This window comes from Herpailurus yagouaroundi, unplaced genomic scaffold (assembly GCF_014898765.1).
Source record: "Herpailurus yagouaroundi ecotype Mexico unplaced genomic scaffold, PumYag 163, whole genome shotgun sequence".
Taxonomy (NCBI): domain Eukaryota; kingdom Metazoa; phylum Chordata; class Mammalia; order Carnivora; family Felidae; genus Herpailurus; species Herpailurus yagouaroundi.
The window spans coordinates 38,882,734-38,905,625 of record NW_024412404.1 but is presented as its reverse complement, the minus strand read 5'-3'; the positions used below and the strand labels follow the sequence as shown (position 1 = coordinate 38,905,625).

The window sequence follows — 22,892 nt, the reverse complement described above, 5'->3', positions numbered from 1 at the left end:
GTAGGCCGCCGCGGCGGCGGCGGCGGCAGCGGCGGCGGCGGCGGCGGCGGCCGAGTTCCCATAGCCATAGGCGGGGAAGCTGTTGTAGGAGTAGGCGCCCGCACCCACGCTGTAGGGCGCGCCATAGGCTTGCGCGCCCGGCGTGACGCACGGCTTGCCGTCCCGCACCAGCACAGGCACTGCCACGCGGCGCGGTGGCGGCGGGGGTGCGTGCGCGCCCAGCTCCAGAGACTTGTCCTGCCGCTGTCTCTTGCACTTGTACCTGCGGTTCTGGAACCAGATCTTCACCTGCGTGGACGTGAGCTTCAAGCTGCTGGCGAGGTGCTCGCGCTCGGGCGCCGACAAGTACCTCTGCTGCTTGAACCTGCGTTCCAGCTCGAAGACCTGGGCTTGCGAGAAGAGGACCCGGGGCTTCCGGCGGCTGCGTGGCTTGGGTCTCTCGCTCTCCTCCGCCGCCTTACAATCCCCGGCCGCCTCCAGAGGCTTCTTCAGCTGGCAGCTTTCTGCGGAAGAAGCAAAACAAGAGCGTCCCTTAGCAGTTCCCAGCCTAACCGCGGTTCCTATCCCAGCACACTGTGGCCCTTTGGGCGGCAGCGCGGAGCATGCGGTAGTAAATGCCTGGACTTTCTGGAAAGTTTCTGGCTGCTGGCGCCATGGGACCCCGCGACATCCCAAGCACCCTCAGAACGCCCTTAGAGGGTGGAGGCACGTTCCATGGGGAGGGGTAGTTCGCCTTTATTTAGAATTTGAGCATCAGCGAGGAAGAGATTACTCTGTATTAAACATGCGGCTCGGCGTGCTAATGACTGTTTTCAGGATGAAAGCTTGCAACTATATCATAACTATAGAGTATTTGCAAGCTTGTTAGACTTCCACTATGTTAAGGATAGTCAAAGGTGTGAAGCATGTTGGTATTTGGGGGCTGGTGTGAGTTGCGTGAAAAATCTTTCTGTTAGAAAATGCTTGAGTGTAACGCTCCTGTATTGCCTAGGAACTTTTTTTTTTTTTTTGCTTTTAAAAGACAACATGCCCCCGGCTAAATGCGTGACGATGAGTGTGTTACCTTTGAGAGAAAAAAAGAAATTTGATTAACTGATTTAGACCGTATTATGTGGATTTTAGGCCCAGGGGAACTGTCAGGAGTATAGGCCTTGGCTGCTGCCACATCAGACCTCCTCTTGGGAAAGACGTTCTTTGATTCTCTCCCCTCAGAAGCAAACACTTCCTTGGAAGCTATATTCAGTTATCCTGTCTTCCCTACCCAATTCACCTCCCATCCGATGTGAGCAGCTGGGATCTAGGACTACGTTCGGCGCGTTTTTCACTCAGCCTGCAGCCCCACAGGCTGGGACACAAAGCATAACATTATGAATTTTCAAAAAGCTCTCCCGTGTGAACATACTGCACACGGGAATGGACTGGGTTCCCACGCACTCGCCCGGACTGTCCCTTCCCTCTCTGCCCGGTGCCTTGGGGTCCAGGACACTGAACTCCAAGCAGAGAAGTGAGGAAATCACTTGGCTGGTCTCTACCAAAGTTCCTGCGCCCTGCCAACACAACCTGCTTGGATCATCTTTTTTGGAGAAGAGGGGACCTCTGTCCCGGCCTCAAAGAACTCGTCTCATGCTAGGGGGAAAAGAGGAAGAGGCTCAAGCTGTCTCTCTAGCTGCCGGATCCTGACTACTGTACCCGTGTTGCTTATCGGCCTCAGGGCAGCAATTACTTTCCCTTCCTTCCCTTGGGGGCTTGCATCGCCTCTCCTCTCCGGGAGGCGGGAGGCGTAGTTGTCGGGGTCACCTCGTCCTTCTCCCTCTGACCCGGCTCGCTCGCAGGCACCTGCGCTTTGCGGAGCTGTCGTTGACCAGGGCGAGGCATGACCCCAGCCAAAGGTTAAAGGGGCGGGAAGCACTGCTGACCAGGTTTGTGGGCTGTTTGCGGGCGCTCCGCCATTGCTCCAGATGTGCGGGGGCTTTTCTTTCCCCCTCTACTCACTTTGGCTCCGGTCCCTCACGACCTCGGGCTCCTCTTCATGTTCCTTAGGCCCGCTACACGAGTCTCGCAGGACTGTGTGGACGTAGCTCTGGGGACAGAGCCCCGAGCCCCCGTGGCCATCGGCTGTGGCTAGTGAGTTCAAATAGGACAGTTTGTCGCCCTCTTCTTCCTCGTCTTCTTCCCCTCCGTCAGAAAATTGAGTCCCCTCGGTGGCGGCCAGCATGCACGGTGCGGAGTGGAAGTGGTGCTCCAAGTCCGCCTGCAAGTGCGCGCCGTGGAAGTGCTGTTGCTGCTGCTGCTCCAGATTCAAAATGTCTTTGACTGAGAAAGGGGTGGAGGTGACCGGGCTTGGTAACATCATCAGGGCCACTTAATTGTCCAGTCCAAATACTCAATAAATCCCGGCGGGGGCGGGGAAGTAGTGCAGCGGCTCCAGCTCTCCTTCTGGACTCTGCCGCTGCTGCCGAGTCGGGTTTTTGACAGACGCGGTCCCGCTCCAGTCTAAATCGCCTCCATTGGCCCGGACCTGGGGGTCTGGGTTTTGTTACAGCCACTGCAGGGACTGGAGCCGGGGCTGCGAAGCCTGTGTCCGGGGGTCGTGCGTCACGTCGGGGGCGGGGCCCTCGCCTCGGCCTCCCTCCGCATTGGCTCCGGCTCATGTGGACCACGCCCCCCGCATCCACTGTGTGGGGTGCTGTGGCGCTACCAGAAATAAAGGACTAGTATAGAGTCGTGAAGTCCAAGTCGTTGTGGGTAAGGCTGCAATGCCCCGGGTGCCCGAACTACCGATTCCCGCCCCGCCTGGCTGTACCTTCCCGGCCGGGGCCAGTTCTGGGAGGCTTCCTGTCCATGAGCCAACTGCCAGGAAGAATGGCCCAGGAGCGTGGCTTTTCCCAGCTGCTATGGGGCAAGAAAACTTCCTGGCCCATAAATACCGGCCACAGGATTCCCAAGAAGACGGATTGTTTTGTATATCTATGGATGGACAACGTGTCTGTTCCCGACTTGTTGACTTTGCTTAAGCTGTTCCCTCCACTTGGAACGTCTTCCTTGCCCTTGTTTCCATGAATGGAAAGCTGTTCTCCAAGGCTCTGCTCAAATACTATCTCTCCGAGGAAGCGCTCCCTGATCGCCTAGCCGGAAGTCATCCCTCCCGCATCTGAACTCGCAGCGCGTGTTAGTAAAGGACGTTCGTGTCACTTATCACCTCTCACCCAGTAGTATATATTGCCGGCCTGGTGGCCCTGGGTAAACTATGAGCCCCCGAAGGAAAGGTCTCCGTTGTATTTGCCCTTGTAGCCCTTGCAGCTGCCGCGCGAAGCAGGTATGTGAGAGACAGGAGGATGGAGTTGTTAGTAAACTTGGTTGTCTGACCGCTCTTGGTTCCAATCCTGACGTAGTCAGTGGCCTTGGGCGTTTCTAAGCCTCAGTGTCTGCCTACAAAGAGGAGGTAGTAATACTTATTCAGAGGTTGTTGCCAGGGATAAAAGACAAAACATGCCAGGAGTTTAGTGCAGGGCCCCACACATATTAAGTGCTCGGTACACCTCAACTACCACTATTCTGCATCAGAGATCAAGCAGTGTTTGTTGACTGCATTGGTGATGGCGTGGCTGGATTGCTGCACACACTGGGTGGCTTCTTACGATCTTGAGAGCAGTATCTGTGACCCAGCCATGGAGGCCTTCTTTTCTGCATATTCAAACCGGGAACTTGGATCTAGGCCCTTACCCTCGGAGGCGGCTTTCTAATTTCTCCAACCCATACGCCTTCTGGCGCCCTCGTGTGGCCCTGGTTGTTTTCTGGGCGAATCTGTGGGGTCCCCTGAAGGTCTGGAAACTCCGCGCCGGTGGGGATCATCTTCTGCACAATAGGCGCTCCCCAGCCACCACGCCTCGCCCAGTGAGGAGCAGCGGGAGCTACTGTGAGGCCCACAGAAAGACCTGGCTCAGCACTGGCCTTGGAAAAAACAGAGACCGGTTCCAGCCCAACCGAGGCGCCCCATATCCGGCCCTGGCCGCCCCAAGCATTTTTTTTTTTTTTTTCTCCGCTAAGATGGTGGGAGACCGGTCTCAGCTGGAAGGGGCGGGTGGAAGGTTCAGGGACTGTGGACAACGCCCCCGGGCGCGGCACACACGGCTAGAGTTGGGGCGAGCCGTGGAGAGGTGTCCTGCGGGTCCCGCTGCGTTGGGAGTTGTGGGTGCCCAAGGCCAAGAAGAGAAAGGCGGGAGGGGAGAGAGGCGGGGCTGTTCGGCAGCCAGCGGAAATGGTGCGGGGAGTCAGCCCCTGGGGCCGCCCGGAGAGCTGGGATGCGGCGCGGGCCACGTGCACCCGGGAGTACTTAGGGTGGCGGCGGCCCGCGGGTCGTGGGGGAGACCCTCTGTGGGAAGAGCCTTGCCGGTGCCTCTCTTCTCAGAATTGAGACTATTGACGTCCCAGGCGGGGCCGGCTTCTCCAAACCAGGCCAGGGGCTGCAGGGAGAAGAATGCACCTGGTATTGCTGCGGATCGCAACCGCTCGGGCGCAAAGATCAAGAGAGAGAGGTGGGGGTGAGTGCGCGGCACTGTGGGGTGGGGGTCCTTGAGGGTGTGCGTCGCGTTGGCAGTCAAGCCTAAAAGAAGGAAGCTGCGCTCCAGCCCCACTCCTCCACTCCCATTCCCCGGAGCTAGACCATCTCCGACATTTCTGGTTCCCAAATTTTTCCGCCTCTTTGAGCGTTGGTTTTGTTTTGTTTGAGTGATTTTGAGTCAGGAAAAGAAAGAAAGAGAAAGAAAGAAAGAAAGAAAGAAAGAAAGAAAGAAAGAAAGAAAGAAAGAAAGAAAGAAAAAGGAAGCTACCCGTTGCATTTCTCCTTCCTACCTTCTCTTGCTTCTCTGCAGCACTTCGTTCTTAAGCCTTCCCTAAGTCCATTCCTAAGAACCCCCATCTTAGAACCCATGGCCGGGGGGTGCTGGGAACAAGTCCATACGCCCGCTGCTGCTGCCCGGAGGCCACCTGGTTGCCCCCTCACTGAGCACGAAGAAGGCTGTCTCCTCCCCACTTGCAGGCCCACGCGGTCGGCTCTCCCCCAAAGCCACTGCCACCCCTCTCCGGCCAGGTGCCCTTGTGCTAGGCCTGAGTGGTTCTCTCCTGCAGCTTCTGACCGCTTTGTTCCTGTCCCGGCCGCCCAGGGACATAGTTCAGTTCTGCCCGGCTGGAGGTGGGTGAGGATCCAGAGCGTGGGCAGCCCAGGGGAAGGGGCCTAGCGAGTGGTTTCGGTGCCCTGTCCCCCCTTTCTCTTCTCCTCTCTAATCTGACTCAGGGCTTGATCTAGCTGGCAGGAGGAAGACTTCTACCCGCTACCTAGAGCTGGTTTTGGCCTTAAACCTCGGCTTGCGTTTAGGACGTTTCCAGTTCTGCTCTCCTGGTTGTCCAGGCTCCCTTTGGTCGGTCTGGTTCCCCTGCAGCTGAGCTACGTACCAGGGATCCCCACCAGGCCAATCCTGTCTAGGCAGCCTGGGTGACCGTGAGCGCGTGAGCCGGCCGCTTTGAGCTGGTGTCCTGGAAGAAAACGCCAGGGCAGTAGTTACACTAAGTTACATTACCGCAGCGGTGGGTTCTTGGGAGTTACTTATCAGAATGTGGAATCTGGGTCCAACGAGGGTGTTTAGTTACGATCGCATTCTGGGGCATTTGCGTTCTCTGGTCTGAAAAGAGGATCTTTGAAATCCTGGAGTTGTGCTCCAGTAGTAATAGGTTTTCATTCCAGTCAGTTTAGCTAATTACTGTCAGATAAAGTAAATATAGCTGCAACCAAGGACACATTTGATGTTGTTTTAATCGACTGTGTCTGCCTACTTACCCTCGGCTTTTGTCACATTACACATTTATGAAAATCTCCCTCCTCCCATATATGATCAAAGATCATAGTAAAATGATGGCAAATTCAATGAAGGGGAAGAGCTGTATAGACGCATAAACGATGTATAATATTATTCGTTTTCTGGAGAAAAGCCATATGCTAGCCATCACAATAAATATATTATCAAATTAAAATGTGATGATGCTTTGAAACTGTAAAGTGTTCCCATAAGTTACTATTCTCTACACAAAAATTGCTTAATTAATATACATAGAAATACAGGCAGATAACCAATCATTTTAATTATATATGCCACTGCTTATGTTATTTCCTTTCAGCTATTCAAATAACCATTTAATGTAACCACAGTCACAAAAAAGTTTAAAGTTATCACGGCTTTCTACTCTAAATGTAGCACCACAGTCAGAAGCTCTATTAAAGCATGAGAAACAATCCCATGATGTACACAGCTAGTCAAAACTATATAACATTTCAGGTAGGTTTTTTTAAATTTACTGTTTCGTTTTTTACTGCTTTCCCAGAAATTTCATTTTCCTTGACTTATGAACGAAAGAAGGAAAGAAAGAAAGAAAGAAAGAAAGAAAGAAAGAAAGAAAGAAAAAGAAGAAAGGCATTTCTTCTTTTCCTGTAGCACTAAATATATTCCTGTTATTTTGTTTTCGTTGTTGATGGTGGCATGTAAGTATGTGTTTTGGTTTGATTTTTAGCTGAAGGATGTTAGAAAGCTATCCTTTTCTTTCTTTCTTTTTTTGAGCAATCTAGAGGCACTCGTGTTTTGTGAGAAGAGTAAATACTTTTTCCACTTTTAAAGAAATGCCACCTACATAGGTGAGTCCCAGAAAGCATTAAACTGATCTAATCCCTTGAGAGGAATTTCCCCCAAGTTTCTGTAATTTTGTAAGATTTTAAAATGGAGTTTTGAGCATTTTAGTTTTTTTTTTTTTTTTCTCATGTGTTTGTATAAATGCCAGATTTCCCCAGATTGTGTTTGGAATGGAGTTTTCCAAGCAACCCACCGCTTCCCTTCCCTGGGAGAAAATCAGTCCAAGTTCAATAATCCAAGTAGTTCTTCGTAAATTGCCGGCCCTTACTGAGGATGTGAGTTTCGATTTCTCCGGGAGAGGACCTTCCACATCTATCTTATGTGTATCTGCCCCACTCCAAAAAGTTTTTAAATAATGTAAATACAATGTAAATACAGCTTTTGTCAACAATAGTGGTTCTGTTCTGCTGATAAAACACAAGGAAAAAAGCCAACTTTGTTGAATGAAAATTCAATATTTTAAAAAACAAAATACCTACATAAAGGGTGCCTATACAGACATTTATTTATGCTATTTGCGTGTGCTATTTGGAAGTGCAGTGAGCAATTTTAACTTGGGGATTAAATTGGAATTCTGGAGGCATTCCTCACGTTTTATTATTTGTGAGAGAGAGAGAGAGAGAGAGAGAGAGTGTGTGTGTGTGAGTTTAGCTTCCTTTAGCGAAATTGCAATGTCTATAGACCTTTTAAAATATAATCTAACTTCAGAAGAGCGGCTGCAGTCTTTGGCAGATTAATTCTGTTAAACCAGAGCGCCTGCCTGCTCGTGCGGATCTCTGAGCACTGAGTGTGGAAGGGCTGGGGGGGGGGGGTGGAATGTGGTTATCACGTTCCAAGAAGCAGAGGTTCTTCCTAACTCTTTCTAGCGCGATCTTTCCAACCCTATCTGCTCTCAACCACAAGCCACGGGACTCCGGCTTCCTAGAACGTAGAAATCTTTTCCCAAGTCTCACTGGGGGTCACGTTGAAGCGAATAACTTCAAACCGTTTGAGAACGAAAAAGACGTTTTTCTTTTGGAAAGAAAAGTTTGCCACAGTCTTGTCGCTTCAGTAGCGTCTTATCCTGCCCTCGCCGCGTCCAGCCTGGCGTTCCTGGTCTTTGGTCCGCACGGGGAGAGCAATGGCCAAGATCCAGGGGGAACCTTTGCTCCGTCAGTGGGCATCCGGGTCTGCTGGCCTAGCCGCCCACCTGCCCTTGGTTTCCTGAAGCTCTGGGGGTACCCACCAATTCCCACTACTCTGGCGACAGTCTCAGCTTGTCTGACTCTGCAGGGATGTTGGGGGTTGGGCAGCTGGCCTTGCTCGGAACGGATCAAGGACCCGACCTGGAAAGGACCGAGGTGCGCGAGGGCGTACAGCCACATGGACGGAAGGCTTGACTCGCCTGAGGAGCCAGGCCCAAGTCCACATCTCTGGGTCTCTGGGTTTCGCAGTCTCGCCCTTAGAGACGCCGGTGTGTCAGGTCGGAGGTCAAGATTTGGGCGGCACCGAGGCTGCGGGGAATGTAAGGCTGCCAGGCCTGACTCCGCCTTGCCAGCGCGGGCGCCACGTCGCCAAGTGGGCGCACTGTGTCCGCGCCGGACGGGGCCGGGAGTGCTGGGCTCTGTCCCTGGCGCGCTGCTCCCCAGCCGCCGGCCAAGAGCCCGGACCGAGCAGGTCCGCGGGAGACATACGCTGGGCCTCCGTCCTTGAACTTGCCAAAGGTTCTGGAATTCCTCTCAAGCTCTCAGCACTCCCGCCAATGGGAGAGAATTACCTTCTTACCTCTCTTGGCTCCCGGCATCCAGTCTTGGCAGAGCCTCCGAGTCTGGGACCCCAGAACTTCCCTGGCAGCCTCTTACCCCTTGCAGCCACTCCTTTCCCCTTTCTCCTCCTTCCTCTTGCACTGGGCCCATCTACATCTCCACCCCTTCCTTTCCTCACTCCCCCTTTCTCCCTCACCTCCTCCTGTCATGGGCCTCCTTTCTCACTGGGTCTCCACTCCTCCCTACCTGTTCCATTCTTCCTTATTTTTTCACTCTCTCTTCCTTTCCCCCTTATCTTATCTCACCACACCCTGGCCCCCCTCTCCACTCAGAAGCTCTCCTGCATTTTTGTCCTGGCCCCTGCAGGTGTTTGATGCTGCATAGGGCGGAGTTAAACCAGTGGATCACGGCCTCACTTCTGAGTCCCGGACCGTCTCCCCCATTCTATCCTGTACTACTCTTATCTCAGGAGCTGCTCCTAATGATGCCCAAGCACTTTGGAGTTTGTGATAGGGACACTACTCTGCACCCTGCTTCAGCTTGTAGGACCTCTCCCACCCCCCAGTCCCCCAGCCCCCAGCAATCTCTGCTGAGGGCCCTGGTGGGTGTGTGGGGCTCCAGGTGGCAGGCTTGGCCACCCTCCCTGTGGAAATCCCCGCTCCAGGCAGATCCTGCGGAGCCTCCGTTTCCTACTATTGTGGCAGTCTGGAGAGGATCACAGCAGAGCTGAAGGCGACCATAAGGCCTGGGCCCCAGGCATCCCTTGAGAGCACAGATGGGGGCTCCCAGATCAGGACTACCCCCTCCCCCACCCCACATGAGCAAGATCCAGCTGAACTGATCTTTCTTTCTGTTTCTTTCCTGCCAGCCCCACTTTAGATTAGGGGCCTTGAGATCACCCCAGCTGGGAAGTGTTTCAGGGACTGCCTTAAAATGCAGGGGCCAAATCTGGGAGAAGAGAGTAGGATCCTGGCTCAACCTAGCCAGCAGTTGCAAGGACTGAGCATTCTGTAGCTGTTCTAGGCCCACCTATACTCTCTTACCCTCCCCCAGCTACTGGGTACGGGGCCAGTGGGGCCACTGAGTCACTGGCCTCCAGAGAGGTGACGGGGTCTGGGGCCCTCTCCCCTGTGAGTCAGGCTCCCATGCTGCATGGAAGGCAGCCAGCGACCTCTACCCTTTCCCGTTCCATCTGCAACCACCATGTTTCTGAGGTTGATGACAGTTGTATCACTCTGATAAATACGGGTTTCCAACAGATGGACACAGGCCTGATATATACGTTTCTATGGACTTCTCTTTCTCCTTGAATGAAAAGGAAGGTGCTTTCCTGTGTGAACACATCAGTGCGTGCACATGTGCAAAGGCATGGGGAAGAAGGCTTTCAGGACTGTGCCCATAAGTGTAGACTCCACATTAGGGCTCTGCTCTTTCAGAGAGTGTGGTCAAAACGGGGGCTGGGCCAACACTCATTCTGAATCCCTCTCCCTCCTTTTTTCCTCACAATAATGCGATTGCTGGTAGTGACATGAGGTTTGGAGAGAAATGTTTATATGGTCCAAGAATAAAACCAGCTTCCATGACTATGAGATGCACTATTTCCATACAGGCAATTTATGGGATCATTACAATTAGTCTAGTACAAAGTGGTCCCACAGGGACCTATTTAAGCTGCAGTCAGAGAAGAGGGGATAGGTTTTATTACTAGGGTTGTAATCACTGTGTGTGTTCTTGAAAGTAATAAAACCACATTGAAATTATTCCGTAATTTAGACTTTTAAAAACTTTACATGCTCCTCCCCCATTAGGATAGTAGATGAGTGGCCTGGTGTATGTTTGTGCCCCCCACCCCTGCACTGAGTGAGCACAGATGTGGGCACAGATGAATGTTCACAGCACTCACAACCAGTAATCCAGTAAGTGTGAATGTGAATGGATGCACGCAAATGTCACAAGCATGCAAGTGTAAGAGGTAGCAGGTATGACACCTTCTTCCGCAGGGAGAGACCACAGAGTGGAGGAGGCTGGGTTTGGGGCATGGGGGGAGATGTGGCTTTCTCTAAATCAGGATCACACCTCCTCTCTCTTGAGCCAAAGCAGTGACCCTAGAGTCCAGCAGAGGTTTGGAGCCCAGTTCCGCCACTTTTGTAGTCTTGTGTAACCTTGAGCTGTCCCTCAGCCTCGGTAGGTGGCAGCTTTCTCACCCACAAAAGTGGTTTGGACTTTATAAGCCTGCTGTAGGATTAAAGAAATGATGGAAGGAAAGTGCTTACAGACCTCTGAGCTTAGAGAGGGACGTAGTAAATGTTGTGAAGGTGGATTCAAGGGGTGGTTGTTAAACTCAAGGAGGGAAGCTCTGAACCTCTCCTCCACTGAGCAGAGATCAGGGAGTTGGACTCCCAGGCACTCCTTTTCCTTACTTGGGGTGTGTGTGTTGGGGGGGGGGGAGAGCATTATTAAACTATCAAAGTGTGTGTGTGTGTGTGTGTGTGTGTGTGTGTGTGGTTTTTTGTCCCCAAACAAGGAGACCAGTTCTCTTAATCATTGGAGTTTTAGGATATACTCTCGGAAGCACCAACAGCCTCTTCTTGGCTTTCCCCCTACCCACTCCCCACCCTCTGGAGCCACAGCAAACAAATCCCACACCCAGCCTGAGCTTCCCGCTCCCACAAATGCATCATTTTTTAGCAACAGTAAACAAATCCCCAAAGACTCATGTCATTGTTATCATGTTTAGATAAAGATCTGGCCAATTGGTGTCCACGCTGGAATGTAGATAAATCAGCTGCCCTGGACCTACCCCAGTGGGGGGTGGGTGTCCCTCTCCTACCCTGCCTCAGCCCACTGCCCTGCACGCCTCTCCTTTTCTCTTCTGGTGTGGGAGAACATCTGGTCTTCGAAATCGCATGGTTTCTAATCTCTTCGCTCTGTCGCAGATCTGCTGTGTGACTTCAGGCAAATCCCTTATCCTCTCTGAGCCTGTTTCCTTTTCTGTAAAGAGGAGTTAATGATTACTGCCTCTCAGGATTGGGAAGGAGCAGCGGTAATCATAGAAATAATACTGCTGATAACAGTCACAACAATAATCCTCCCATCGGGCATGTGGATAACACTGCCTACCATTCAGGGCTTTCCTACAAGCACACCATAAGGCTCAGTGACCAAGAGCCTCCCCACTCACCAACTCAAACAGAAACAGTCAGACTGTGGGCAAGCTGCCTTGGTGGGCTTGGGAGAGTCCTGGGTATGAAGATCGGAGAATGGTACCAGGCCTATTGTAAACTCTTCTCAGTGTCCACCGTTGTTATTGTTTCTGCTTCCTGCAACAGGTTTTATCTAGAGCCCTAGTAATGTAACCCCTATATAGAGGAGGAAACTGAGGCTTTGGAGAAGGTAAGGGACTAACTCGCCCAAGGTTAGGTTCCTTGCCTTCCACACTGAGCTCTCTGTCTTTGTTCCTCTCCCTTCCCTGGCCAGCCCCAGTGTTACCAGGCTGAGCATTTTGTGAATTCCTGCCGGGTGCTGGATAGCTCATCCCCACCGCAAATTTTCCAAGGCCTAGGCAGTAGTCCACAGGCTCTGGGATTTCCTTGAAGCTGCCTTGAAGATAAACATGCCTTGGCGGTAGGGCTGAGCTTCGTGTAGCCCCCTCTCCTCTTCTCCCTATCAGCATGCCCTCATAGCTGCTTCCTTTCTCCCCATCTCTGTCCTTTTTCGCTTTCTCTTCACAAAGAAGAGGGCCTGCCTGCCCTCTGTTCTGCCTTCTGGGCACATGCCATGAAGTTAATATTAATCATGATAATAAACCTTCTGCTGGTGAACAAAGCATTCCACATGCATCATCTCTTCCCTATTGTTACGAGATCCCCATGGTATAGACATTATTGCTTTCTCCCCCTCATTTTAGAGTCATGGATATTGAGGCCCACAAAAATGAAATGACTTGTCCAAGGTCACAGAGCAAGTAAGAGGTGGATGCGAGACTTCCAGGCCTGTGTGCTAGATGCCATGGCAAGTCTCCAAGGCCTGGGTGGGCTGGAGAGAACGCCTTACTCCAGCCCAACTCCAGGAACCTGGACTCCATGGCCACCTGACCTCAAGGAGAACTTCCCTTGAGCAGATCTTCCCCCACAACGTGGGTCTGGGAGCAGCTCCTCCTGGCTTGGCCCAGGCGTCCAGTGTCTGCAGCTCCGAAGCCAGAGCAGGGCCGCTGAGGCCCCTGGGAGCGCTTTGAACCACCAGCTCCTGGGCTCCCAGAACAGGCCAAGGGCTTCTCTAGGCGTCTCCCCTCCTTCTTTGTCCCGACATCCCAGGCCACTTTGCCCACGCCCTCCACAGAAGTAGGAACTTCCCACTGGAAAATCACCACAGCCCGGTGGGGCCAGGGACTCGCTGGAGCCAGGCACGTCCTAATCTGAGCCAGTGCCTGCACTTCGGGTGTGCACCGTGCGCTTCCTGGCGGAGAGTGGTGGGTTCAAATCCTGTCTCCACTCTGTCCCTGGGTGAACTCATTAATGCTGAGCCCTGCTTTCCTGGTTTGTAGACCTGGGAGTACTAGAAGTACCTACCTCATAGAGGATTAGAGATCGCCTTTGTGAAGCACTTAGCGCGGTGCACAGCTCACTAAATGTTAGTTTTTATTGACCCCGGGACTAGTGGAGGTTGATTTTTCCTGTTTCTAAGTGTGAGCTCTGCGCCCCTGAGCGCACCGAGGTCTCGATGGGGCAAGGTGGGGAGCCTGGTGGCACCCGGGGGCTGGACACTTAGGCGCGCGAAGTTTTGGCGAAGAGCCGGGTTGACTCCCTTCGCGCTGTGTTTGGGGCCGGGCTCAGGCGGTGACGTTAACTCGAGCCCCTGGCGACATGGCGTTCTGGGCGTGAGCGTCTTGTCCCGAGCCGCGTGCATGTCCAGGCCTGTGCGTGTCAGGAGCCGGGTGGCCCTTGACGCGCCTGCGGGGACCTCACCTGCGCTGGATTTAGATTTCAGCGGGGACAAGGACCTCCGGTTTACCTGACAGATGCGTGGTGTCCACGCTGTGTACACAAACCCGAGCGAGACTGGAGTCCCGGGTGTTCCGCCTCCTGCTCATCGAACAATTTTCGCTATTAATGGTTATTTTATTTATATCGTTAGAATTGTCCCCCCGGGTCTGTTTACACCAACGTCTGGCCGTCCCGGCCGCAGTGTTTGGACAGCGGATTACACTAATGGATGGCGAGCCGAGCCGGGAGGGGGGTAAGAAGGCGAGGCTGGAAAGGCGCTCCGGGCCGCCGCGCGGGGTGGGCCTCGAGGGAAGAGGCACCAGGCCTCTCCGGGGCTCGACCTCTGACCTTAGGAGGGAAGGAAACGTGTCTGCTAGCGATAGGAAGCTTCGGCCTCCGGTGAGGTGGAGGCTGGAGGTGCCTGCTCCTGGGTTGTGTGTGTTGGGGGCGGGGGGACCTCTCTTCTTTCAAGGCTACTCAAAACTCGAGGTCGTCCTGCTTGGGTGCGCACACGTCAACAAGTAAACAAGACTTGGAGCTACCAGGACGGCGGCCGCTTTGATTCCCTCCTGTCGGTGGCAGCCAGCTTAGTGCTCTGGCCTCCAAATCCGGATTATGGCTGAGCCCTGGGCGCCTGGCGGCCGGCAGGGTTAGAGCTGCCTTCAAAGGGGGCCGCCCAGCAAGCGCACAGCTCCCCAAACTGAGTCCTAGGTGCGCACCCCCATGCCTAATGAACACTCTGGGGGGCAAACCGAGGCCTGCGCACCCACCAAGCGCAGTGGAAAGTTCGCCATCGCAAAGCGGGCAAGGCGCATGCTCCGGGGCCCAGGGCCAGTGAAGGTTTGGGGGATCTGGCAACCTTCAGCTTGAAAAGACTAAGCCTGGAGTTCCTGGCTTTAGAGCCAAATGTCTTTGCTACAGGACTAGGGCCGACGTGTAAAAATATCTAGCATTTAGTTAGCGTTTACTATGCGTCAGACACCATGCCAAGGATTTGTACCGTCCCCAACAATCCTGGGAATTATGATCTCATTTTACAGAGGAGGAAACAGGCAGTTTAGGTAATTTGGGCAAGGCCTCACAGCTAGTGTGGGAGTTAGAACCCTAACATTCAATCCAGCCACAGAACTAGTGCGCTAGTTCTCAACACTTTGGGGTTGGAGCACCTGTTTGGGACCTGATGTAAGCCATGGACCCTCTCCTTGGGAGAATGCTCCTAGGCTCGTGCGGCCATTTCAGGGGCTTCTCAAAATCCCCCAGGCCCGCCCATGGCCATTTGATAATTTTGGCTTTACAGGCTTTACAAATTGCTTTTGATCTAATTTCTTAACAGTGAACATAGACTACGAAGGTAGTACTTTTTATATACGTTTTATAACTGAAGATTCTTGGAGCTCAGGTCACACAGATCTGGGTAAATGACGAGTTGGCCTCTCAGGTCTTTGGACTCCTTAGCGTCTTCGGGTGCGCTGCTTCTCCAGTCTCCCCAGACGGTCTCCGCAGACCCTGACGTTCTCCTTTGCCTTCTCGCTTGGCTCTCACTTTTTTCTCCTCCGCCCGGAGGATCTGGGTTTCTTGGGGGCCTCTGCAAGGTACTCCGCTGGTGGGGGCGCAGCGCCAGGACCCCGTTGCCCTGTGCTCTGTGGGCCGCGCTGCCAGGACGCGCGCTCCGGTAAACGGTTTATCTAAAGAGAACTTCTGTTTCTCGTTCGCTGTCGGGAGTTGCCCTGCAGCCAGCAATGAAAAATGCGCCTTTTCCCGAGACTCTGGCGCTGGTGATTTATGTGGGAACCGTCCTCACCCTCGAGGCCTGGGCTGCTCAGCCGGGCCTAGGGGTGGAGGGCGAGGGCCCGCCTGGAAAAGAAGCCGGTGCCTCGTCCCCTTCCAGCGCCCGCTTTTATGGCGCCCCCCTTCACCTCTACCTCCAGGACATTTTACAGCCGCTCCCCCAGGGAGCTGAGCGCTTTATCGCGGTAAAGTAAACACCATTATCCCAGGTCCATTAACACGGAGGTTTTGGCGTTGTAAATAGACTGTGAGAGGGAGAAGAGCAGCCCCCGCGAACTCCCTTGTAAAACGGTAAAGGTTCTCCAAGATTTATGGTCGCTGATTGGCACCCCAACCTCCTAAGAAATCCCAGTCTTGGACAAAGCCAGAAGGTAGGGCATTCCCCTAACCTAGGAATCCCTCCCTGGGTGTTAGGAGTTCAAGGATAGGGAGTCCCCAGGACGTGTCTAACCCAGTCATTAATTTCCTGTAAGTCACAAACCCAGGAATGCTGATTCCTTTCTGGCTGTGGATGTATGGATAAACTCCGAAGCTCCCCAGGAGCTCCTAGAGAGCAACCAGTGTGGATGGTGCCAGGGGCCAGGATGCTTGTGTTTCAGGCTCCTTTCTCATTTGTAAACCGGATAGTGCTTTCACCAGCTACTTAGGAGTCTATAAAGCATAGGAGACTTATAACTGGTGGGCACTGCCCAAACACCCTGTCACCTGGCAGTCATTTTGCCAGTTTGTATGGTCTTGCTTTTGCTTCTCTTTCCAAAAGGGAATGCCCTCCTTATTCACTCTTGGGCCAGTCTGTATAGGAAATCAAGTAAGGATGATGGTGCTGGCACACAGCAGAGTAGACAGTCCTTGCTGTCTGCCTCAGTTTCTCTTTCTGATGACTGTCTAGTAACCTGTTCCAGGAAGTTTCTGTTCATCGAGGGTATGATTATGATTTTCTTACCCACTCAGGTCAATATTTATACTGACAAAACAGGACTTTGAACTAGGAGAGGTAGCTCTGGTTGATTGAGAAAACAAAGGGACAAATTCTCCAGGCCAAGGGAAGCTTCAGTAGAACCCAGACTCTCCTAATCTTTGCCAAGGTCATTTTCAGGACACAGTCCATGCCGGGAGGCAGCTCAGTAATTCTTGTGAGATCCTCCACCTGGCTAATGAGTTGGCTTTTGGGAAGAAAGGGCAATGAGGAAAAGCAGGGAGCAGAAGGTGCCAGAAATTGTTTTTGGTCTTTGGCATAACTAGCTCTATCTAAAGGAGCTTTTAACCATTTCTTTTTCTGTGCCAAGGACCTCTTTGACAACTTTGACAAAAGTTGGTCTGGTGAAGCCTATGAGACCCCCCCCCCCAGAATAATATTTTAAATGCATAAAATGAAATACACACTATAATATTAAATTACAGTTATCAGAATATATATTTTTTAATGGTGGTATATTGGGCACCTGGATAGCTCAGTTGGTTAAGTGACGGACTCTTGATTTCAGCTCAGGTCATGATCTCATGGTTTGTGACACTGAGCCCCATGTCGGGCTCTGCACTGATAGTACAGAACCCACTTGGTATTCTATCTCTCCCTCTCTGTCTGCCCCTCCCCTGCTGGTGCTCTCTCTCTCTCTGTCTCTCTCAAAATAAATGAATTAATTAAAAAACTAGTGGTATAGTATTATATGTGCATTTTTTTTTGAGAGAGAGAGAGAGAAAGAGAGCAAGCAGAGGAGGGGCAGAGAGAGAGAGAGAGAGAGGGAGAGAGAATTTCAAACAGGCTCCCCTCCCAGTGCGGAACCTCATGTGGTGCTGGATCTCACAACCCTGAGATCATGACCTGAGCCAAAATCAATAGTCTGACGCTTAACTGCTTAACCAGTTAAGCCACCCAGTCACCCCTGTGCTTCCTTATTAATTGATTAAATAACAAAAGCTAGTGGCAGGTCTAAAACAACCATAATTTCAAAGTTGTGATAAATACAAATTGCCTTCAAGGTCTGCAGCAGCAGTAACGTGCGGACAATATTAAGGATTTCTATTAGTGACAAAGTCACAGGTACTACTAATACTACTGAGTTTGTTGCCTACATTCAAAAGTAAAGGGAATGCTAAATTACAGTTAGAGCTAATAAAACATAGGGGTGCCTGGGTGGCTCAGTCGGTTAAGCGTCTGACTTTGGCTCAGGTCATGATCTTGCAGTTTGTGAGTTCGAGCCCTGCATGGGACTCTGTGCTGATGGCTCAGAACCTGGAGCCTGCTTCAGGTTCTGTGTCTCCCTCTCTCTCTGTCCCTCGCCTGCTCGCTCTCTGTCTCTGTGTCTATCTCTCTCTTTCAAAAATAAATTAACATTAAAAAAAGAACTAATAAAACATAAAGATGTATTTTTCCCCCTTCAAGTTCGTGGATCTCCTGAGTGCAATCCTCAGGTCCCTTGGGAATCAATAAACTGCCAGGGTAAGAACCACTGGTCTAGGGTCAAAGTTTAGACCACTTAATCTCAAGAAGTGGTCTTTGGATCACCTGCAACAGAATCTTCTAGGGGTGTTAGAAAATTCTGGGGCCCCTCCTGAGATCTGGGTAGACCCAGAAAAATGTGTTTTAAACTTAATAATCAGAGGACTGTTTTCATGCAAAGTATGAGAAGAGCTGCATCAGGGCCTCACTTTGGTTGGCTGCTCGGATGGTGAGAGGAAGGTCCCATGATGAGGGGTGGGACAGCAAAGTGGGGATTCTGGGTGGAAGCTCTTCCATGGAGACAACTTTGAGGTGGTGCTCATCAACTTAGGGGGTACAGCAAGCTGGGGCACAGGAAGACACCAGGGAAAGAAGCTGGAATAGGACATTTTGGTGAAGGGTTCCAACGTGATGGCAGAGGCTATGGGAAAAAATCCAGATATTAAATGGTCCCCTGTATTCCACATCAGAATAGAAACTTGCCAAAGGCCACATTGCTAGTGGCAGAAGTAGGTCTATCAGTCCACTCTACTGAAAGGCCAAGTTTAGTCCTCACAACTGCTGGTGTTGAGTTCAGGGCACAACACATGGTCAGCGGCAAACCACATCCCTGTGGCCCTATATAAACTTTTCCATCAGCTCTCTTCACTGGCTTCCTTTTTGCTTCCAGTGCTCGTGAGTTCTGAGCTCCTTTACAGTGTCTTACCACGTTAGCATATTTGGAGGTTTCATTCATTCACTCACTCAATGAATGCTACAGACCAGGCCTGGTCCCAGGTAACTATAAAAGATACATAAATGAGTAAATAGATGACTACTATCCTTAAGAGATTTTCACAGACACCTGCTCTTATCACCACCAATCTTAAGTAACCCTGAAAAGCAGCAAACCTCTTTTGACCCAGGTCTGCAACCACCAGAGACAAAAGAGGTCTTACTGGAAGGGAGGAAAAGCTTGCAGTATAGTGATTGGTTGGGGACCTGTATTTTCTATTGTAAAAGGTGACTAGTTAGACCATGAGGTTTGATAAGCACCGGTATAATGTCAAAATGTTGAACCAAGTGGTTCTGAATGTAAAAAATGTGCGAGATATACCCAAACATGACACTTGAGGATAGTTACAACATTGCTGGCCCCAGATCAAGCAAGTGATTATAACAGACAGTGCAAGAGTGAACACAACTCTACCTAACCAATTTTCACCTGGCCTGAGCTTCAACAGTAACAGTACTGTTTGCCTCACTCTGTATTCTCACACATGTCTTCATCAGGGTCTCACATCACACTCTCATAGATAGCAGGTGGGTCTGTATGCAGAATTTAGAGTTTAATAAAAACAGGAAAGAGTGGAAAGGGAATAGGGTCTAGAGTCAGAAGATTTGGGTTCAGTTCTGTTCTGTCACTTAGAAAATTTCTGACTTGGGCAAATAAGTTGAATATGAGTTTTCTCTGCTAAATGAGTAGAACAATACCTATTTCAGAAACTTGTTGGAAGTAGTCAGATAATGTATGCTAAAGGTGCTTTGTAAACTGTAAGCCACTCTACAATGTGAATAGTTTATTATATGCTTTTGGAGCCAGACAGACCTGGATTCCAAGCCTGGCATGGACCACTTACTTGCCATTTGTAGAAGTTATCTAACTTTGCAGGCTGAGTTTCCTCATCCATTAAATGAGGCTCATAATACCCATTTCTCTGGATCATTCTTCTAAGAGTTAAATGAGATCATTGTGTGTGAAAGAGTATCCATCAGGGACGGCTGGCTGGCTCAGTTGGTGGAATGTGTGACCCTTGATTTCAGGGTTGTGAGTTTGAGCCCCATGTTGGGTGTAGAGATTACTCAAAAATAAAATCTAAAAAAAAAAAAAAAAAAAAAAAAAAAAAAAGAGTATCCATCATATTGTAAAGCAGTCAACAGCCATTCCCAGGTTGTTAGCACTGAGATGACAGTGACTGTGTCCTATTTATCTTTGTGTCCTTAGAATGTAGCAGAGTACTGCAAACAGTAGACTCTTAACTTTGGTTGAATGAATGATTAAGGAAGCTGTGTATATCTGTCATCAGGCACAGCATCAGCTATACTTACACAAAGTCCTCATTGACCAAGCAGAGCTACTTCTGGGTCAATTTCAACCTCAGTTTCACCCTAGTTGGCCCATTGCATTCACCCCTCCCCCTGGAGGAAGATGGGTCATGATGATACTCAGAGAGTCAGTAGTAGCAAATGGTTCCTGCACATGGCTTGGGAAAAAGATACAAGTTTCTAAATTAAATTCATCAATCAAGCAGTCAAGCAAGAAATGTTTATTGAGTTACTCCTGTGTACTAATGCTGCTCTAGATGCTGGACATTCAGCAATAAATAAGACAGACAAATTTTCTGTCATCAATCCTTTTATCCAGTACAAAGAGTAACACCTAGAGTTGCTGTGTCTTTACTGACTTTCTTTTTGAGATGAGTGCACTTGAGAATCTAGAGGTTGAAGCGCAGGAAAGTTGCTGTAGTGACTGTGCCAGGAAGGGTGGTCTTTGAGGAATTCAAGGATATACAAAGGCCTGCCGAATCAAGCATAATGTAGTCACACACACTAGTCAATTAGGACACAATTAACAGAGGGAAAAAGAGGAAGAGGGAGAGACGGCAGAGGGAAAATTGAATTCATCTTCTATTGTTTCTGTAACAAATTACCACAAACTTAAGGATTTAAAACAACACAAATGTATTACCTTACAGTTCTATAGATTAGAAATTTGACATGGGTCTCCCCCAGGCTAACATCAGTGTTAGCTCTTCTAGACGTTCAGGGGGAGAATCTATTTCCTTGTCTTTTCCAGATTCTAGAGGCTACCCCCATTTATTGGCTAATAGCCTCTTTCCTCCATCTTCAAAGCCAGCAATGACAGGTTATGTCCTCCTCAGCTGCCACCTCACCGGTTCTCTCCTGACCCTTCTTCCTTAGTCAAGTCTCACTCTGACCACACTTGGTAAGGTCTCACTCCTATTAAGGTTTCATGTGATTAGGCTGGGTTCACCTGGATAATCCAAGACAATCTCCCCATATCAAGGTATGTACCCTTAATCACAGTGCAAAGTTGCCATGTGAAGTAACATATTCGCAGGCTCCAAGGATTAGGGTGTGGGCATCTTTACAGACCATTAGTCTGCCTATCAGAGAGGGAGGGAGAGAGAGAGAGAGAGCAGGTGCAGGGGGTGGGGGAGGGGAGAAAGAGGGGGGCAAGAAACATTTGCCTGGCGTCTTTTACAGAAAAATGGACTTCCAATAACTGAAAGATGAAGCATTAAGAATGCATCAAAAAGACAAGACATAACAAGTGTTGATGAGGTGAGGATGTGAAGAAAAAAAGAACCCTTGTGCACTTTTGGTCAAGAATGTAAACTGGTACAACCATTGTGGAAAATAGTATGGAGGTTCCTCAAAAAATTAAAAATGTAAATATTGTAGAATCCAATAATTCCACTACTGGGTATTTACTCCAAGAGAACAAAAACACTAATTCACACAGATATATGCACCCCTATGTTTATTACAGCATTATTTACAATAGCCGAGATATGGGAGCAACCTAAGTGTCTATCAGTAGACAAATGCACATAAAAAGATGTCACACACACACACACACACACACACACACACACAGGAATATTATGCAGTCATATAAAAGGATGAGATCATTCCATTTGTGACAACATGAATGAATCTAGAGGGTATTATGCTAAGTGAAATAAGTCATACTAAGAAAGACAAATGCCATATAATTTCACTCATATGTGGAACATAAAAAAACAAAATAAACAAATAAACAAAAAGCAGAATCAAACCTATAAATACAGAGAACAAACTGATGATTGCTAGAGGGAAGAGGGGGGTGAGGTATGGGCAAAACGAGTGAGGAGAGTGGGAGATACAGGCTTCCAGTTATGGAATGAATAAGTCATGGAAATAAAAGGTGTAGCAAAGGGAATATAGTCAATGCTATTGTAATAGTGTTGTATGGTGACATGTGTCCTGAGCATAGCATAACATATACTGAAGTTGAATCACTGTGTTGTGATCTAATCACCTGAAATTAATATAACATTGTGTGTCAACCCTACTCAAAACAAATTTCTCAAAGAATTAAGAATGATCTAACATTCAACATTTTCTAGTAGATCATAGTTTACTTTTGCTACACATTCAGCAGCTGTAGACATAACACATGATACTCAAAGCACAAGCCAGTGCTTCTACCCCTCTTCTCCTTCAGGAGTACTGTGCTACATGCGGGCTACCTTTGAGTGTGCAGGAAATCAACTCCTTGTTAATTATGCTTTATCTATGTCATATTTCCAGGTTTCCATGTGATACAAGATGAACCCCAGGCAAAGCTGCAGGAGAGCTGATGTTTGTCTTTGGTGCCACTCTTGTCTTTACCATTAAACAGACTCCTCTGCTTAAAAGCCTATATGCAACTGTCTGAGGATCCCCCCCCCCCTTTTTAGAGGTACATATATGGAAAAAAGGCTGAAAAGAGTACTCCAAAATGATAGTATTTGTTAGGTGGTAAGATTGTGGATTTCCTTCTTATTTCTCTTTTAAACGTTGTCTACTGTTCTTTTTATCAATCAATATAAAGGTATGTTCACAAGTGTTAGCCATTTGATGGAGAACTCACTTTAAAATATGGAATTGAGAGTTGGAGAGCAAGATTTAGATTTTATACTTTTATTTCTGAGGAGACAGCTTTGCCCAGAAGTGAGGAGTGTGAAGTCTGGGTTGGAGTCCTAATTCCTCCAATGTACAACCTAGTGGACCTTGTACAAGGGACTCAGTTTCTTCAGGTGTAAAATGAGGAAACCGAATAGCTTTTATCTCATGGTGTTGCTGTGAGAATTAAATTGCAAAACTGTATACAAAACACTTAGGCTGGTGTGCCTGGCACATACCAGGCTTTCAATAAACATGAATTGTTGCCTTTAGAGCTCGAACATTCCTTAATCCAGCCCTCAAAGCAAATAGCAAATTTAATATTAGGGACAGTGGGGGTGGTCATGTTCACAATTTCTGAATGTGGCAATTATGGGTAAACAGAATGTGTTTCCATTTGAGAACCTTCAATTTGGGTGAAAAGCCCATAAGTGACTTAATTATATAGACGAATCCTATCGGTAATGCAGGATATTAACGCAAAGAATAAAAAAATAGTCTTTCAAGTTTATTCACTTATTATTTATGGAGCCCTTAATATTTTCCAGGC

General features: G+C 49.6%; 1 protein-coding gene across 1 annotated transcript in view; it reads left to right on the top strand.

Annotated features, from left to right (window-relative positions):
• Positions 1 to 3,610: 3,610 nt before the first annotated feature.
• The window catches only part of LOC121037095 (collagen alpha-2(I) chain-like), a 68,666-nt gene continuing 49,384 nt past the window's right edge, over positions 3,611 to 22,892 (top strand). The window contains exon 1 of the mRNA XM_040486122.1: positions 3,611 to 4,541. Coding sequence (XP_040342056.1) covers positions 4,048 to 4,541 — 494 coding nt within the window. The 5' untranslated portion in view covers positions 3,611 to 4,047. The remainder of the gene's footprint in view (positions 4,542 to 22,892) is intronic.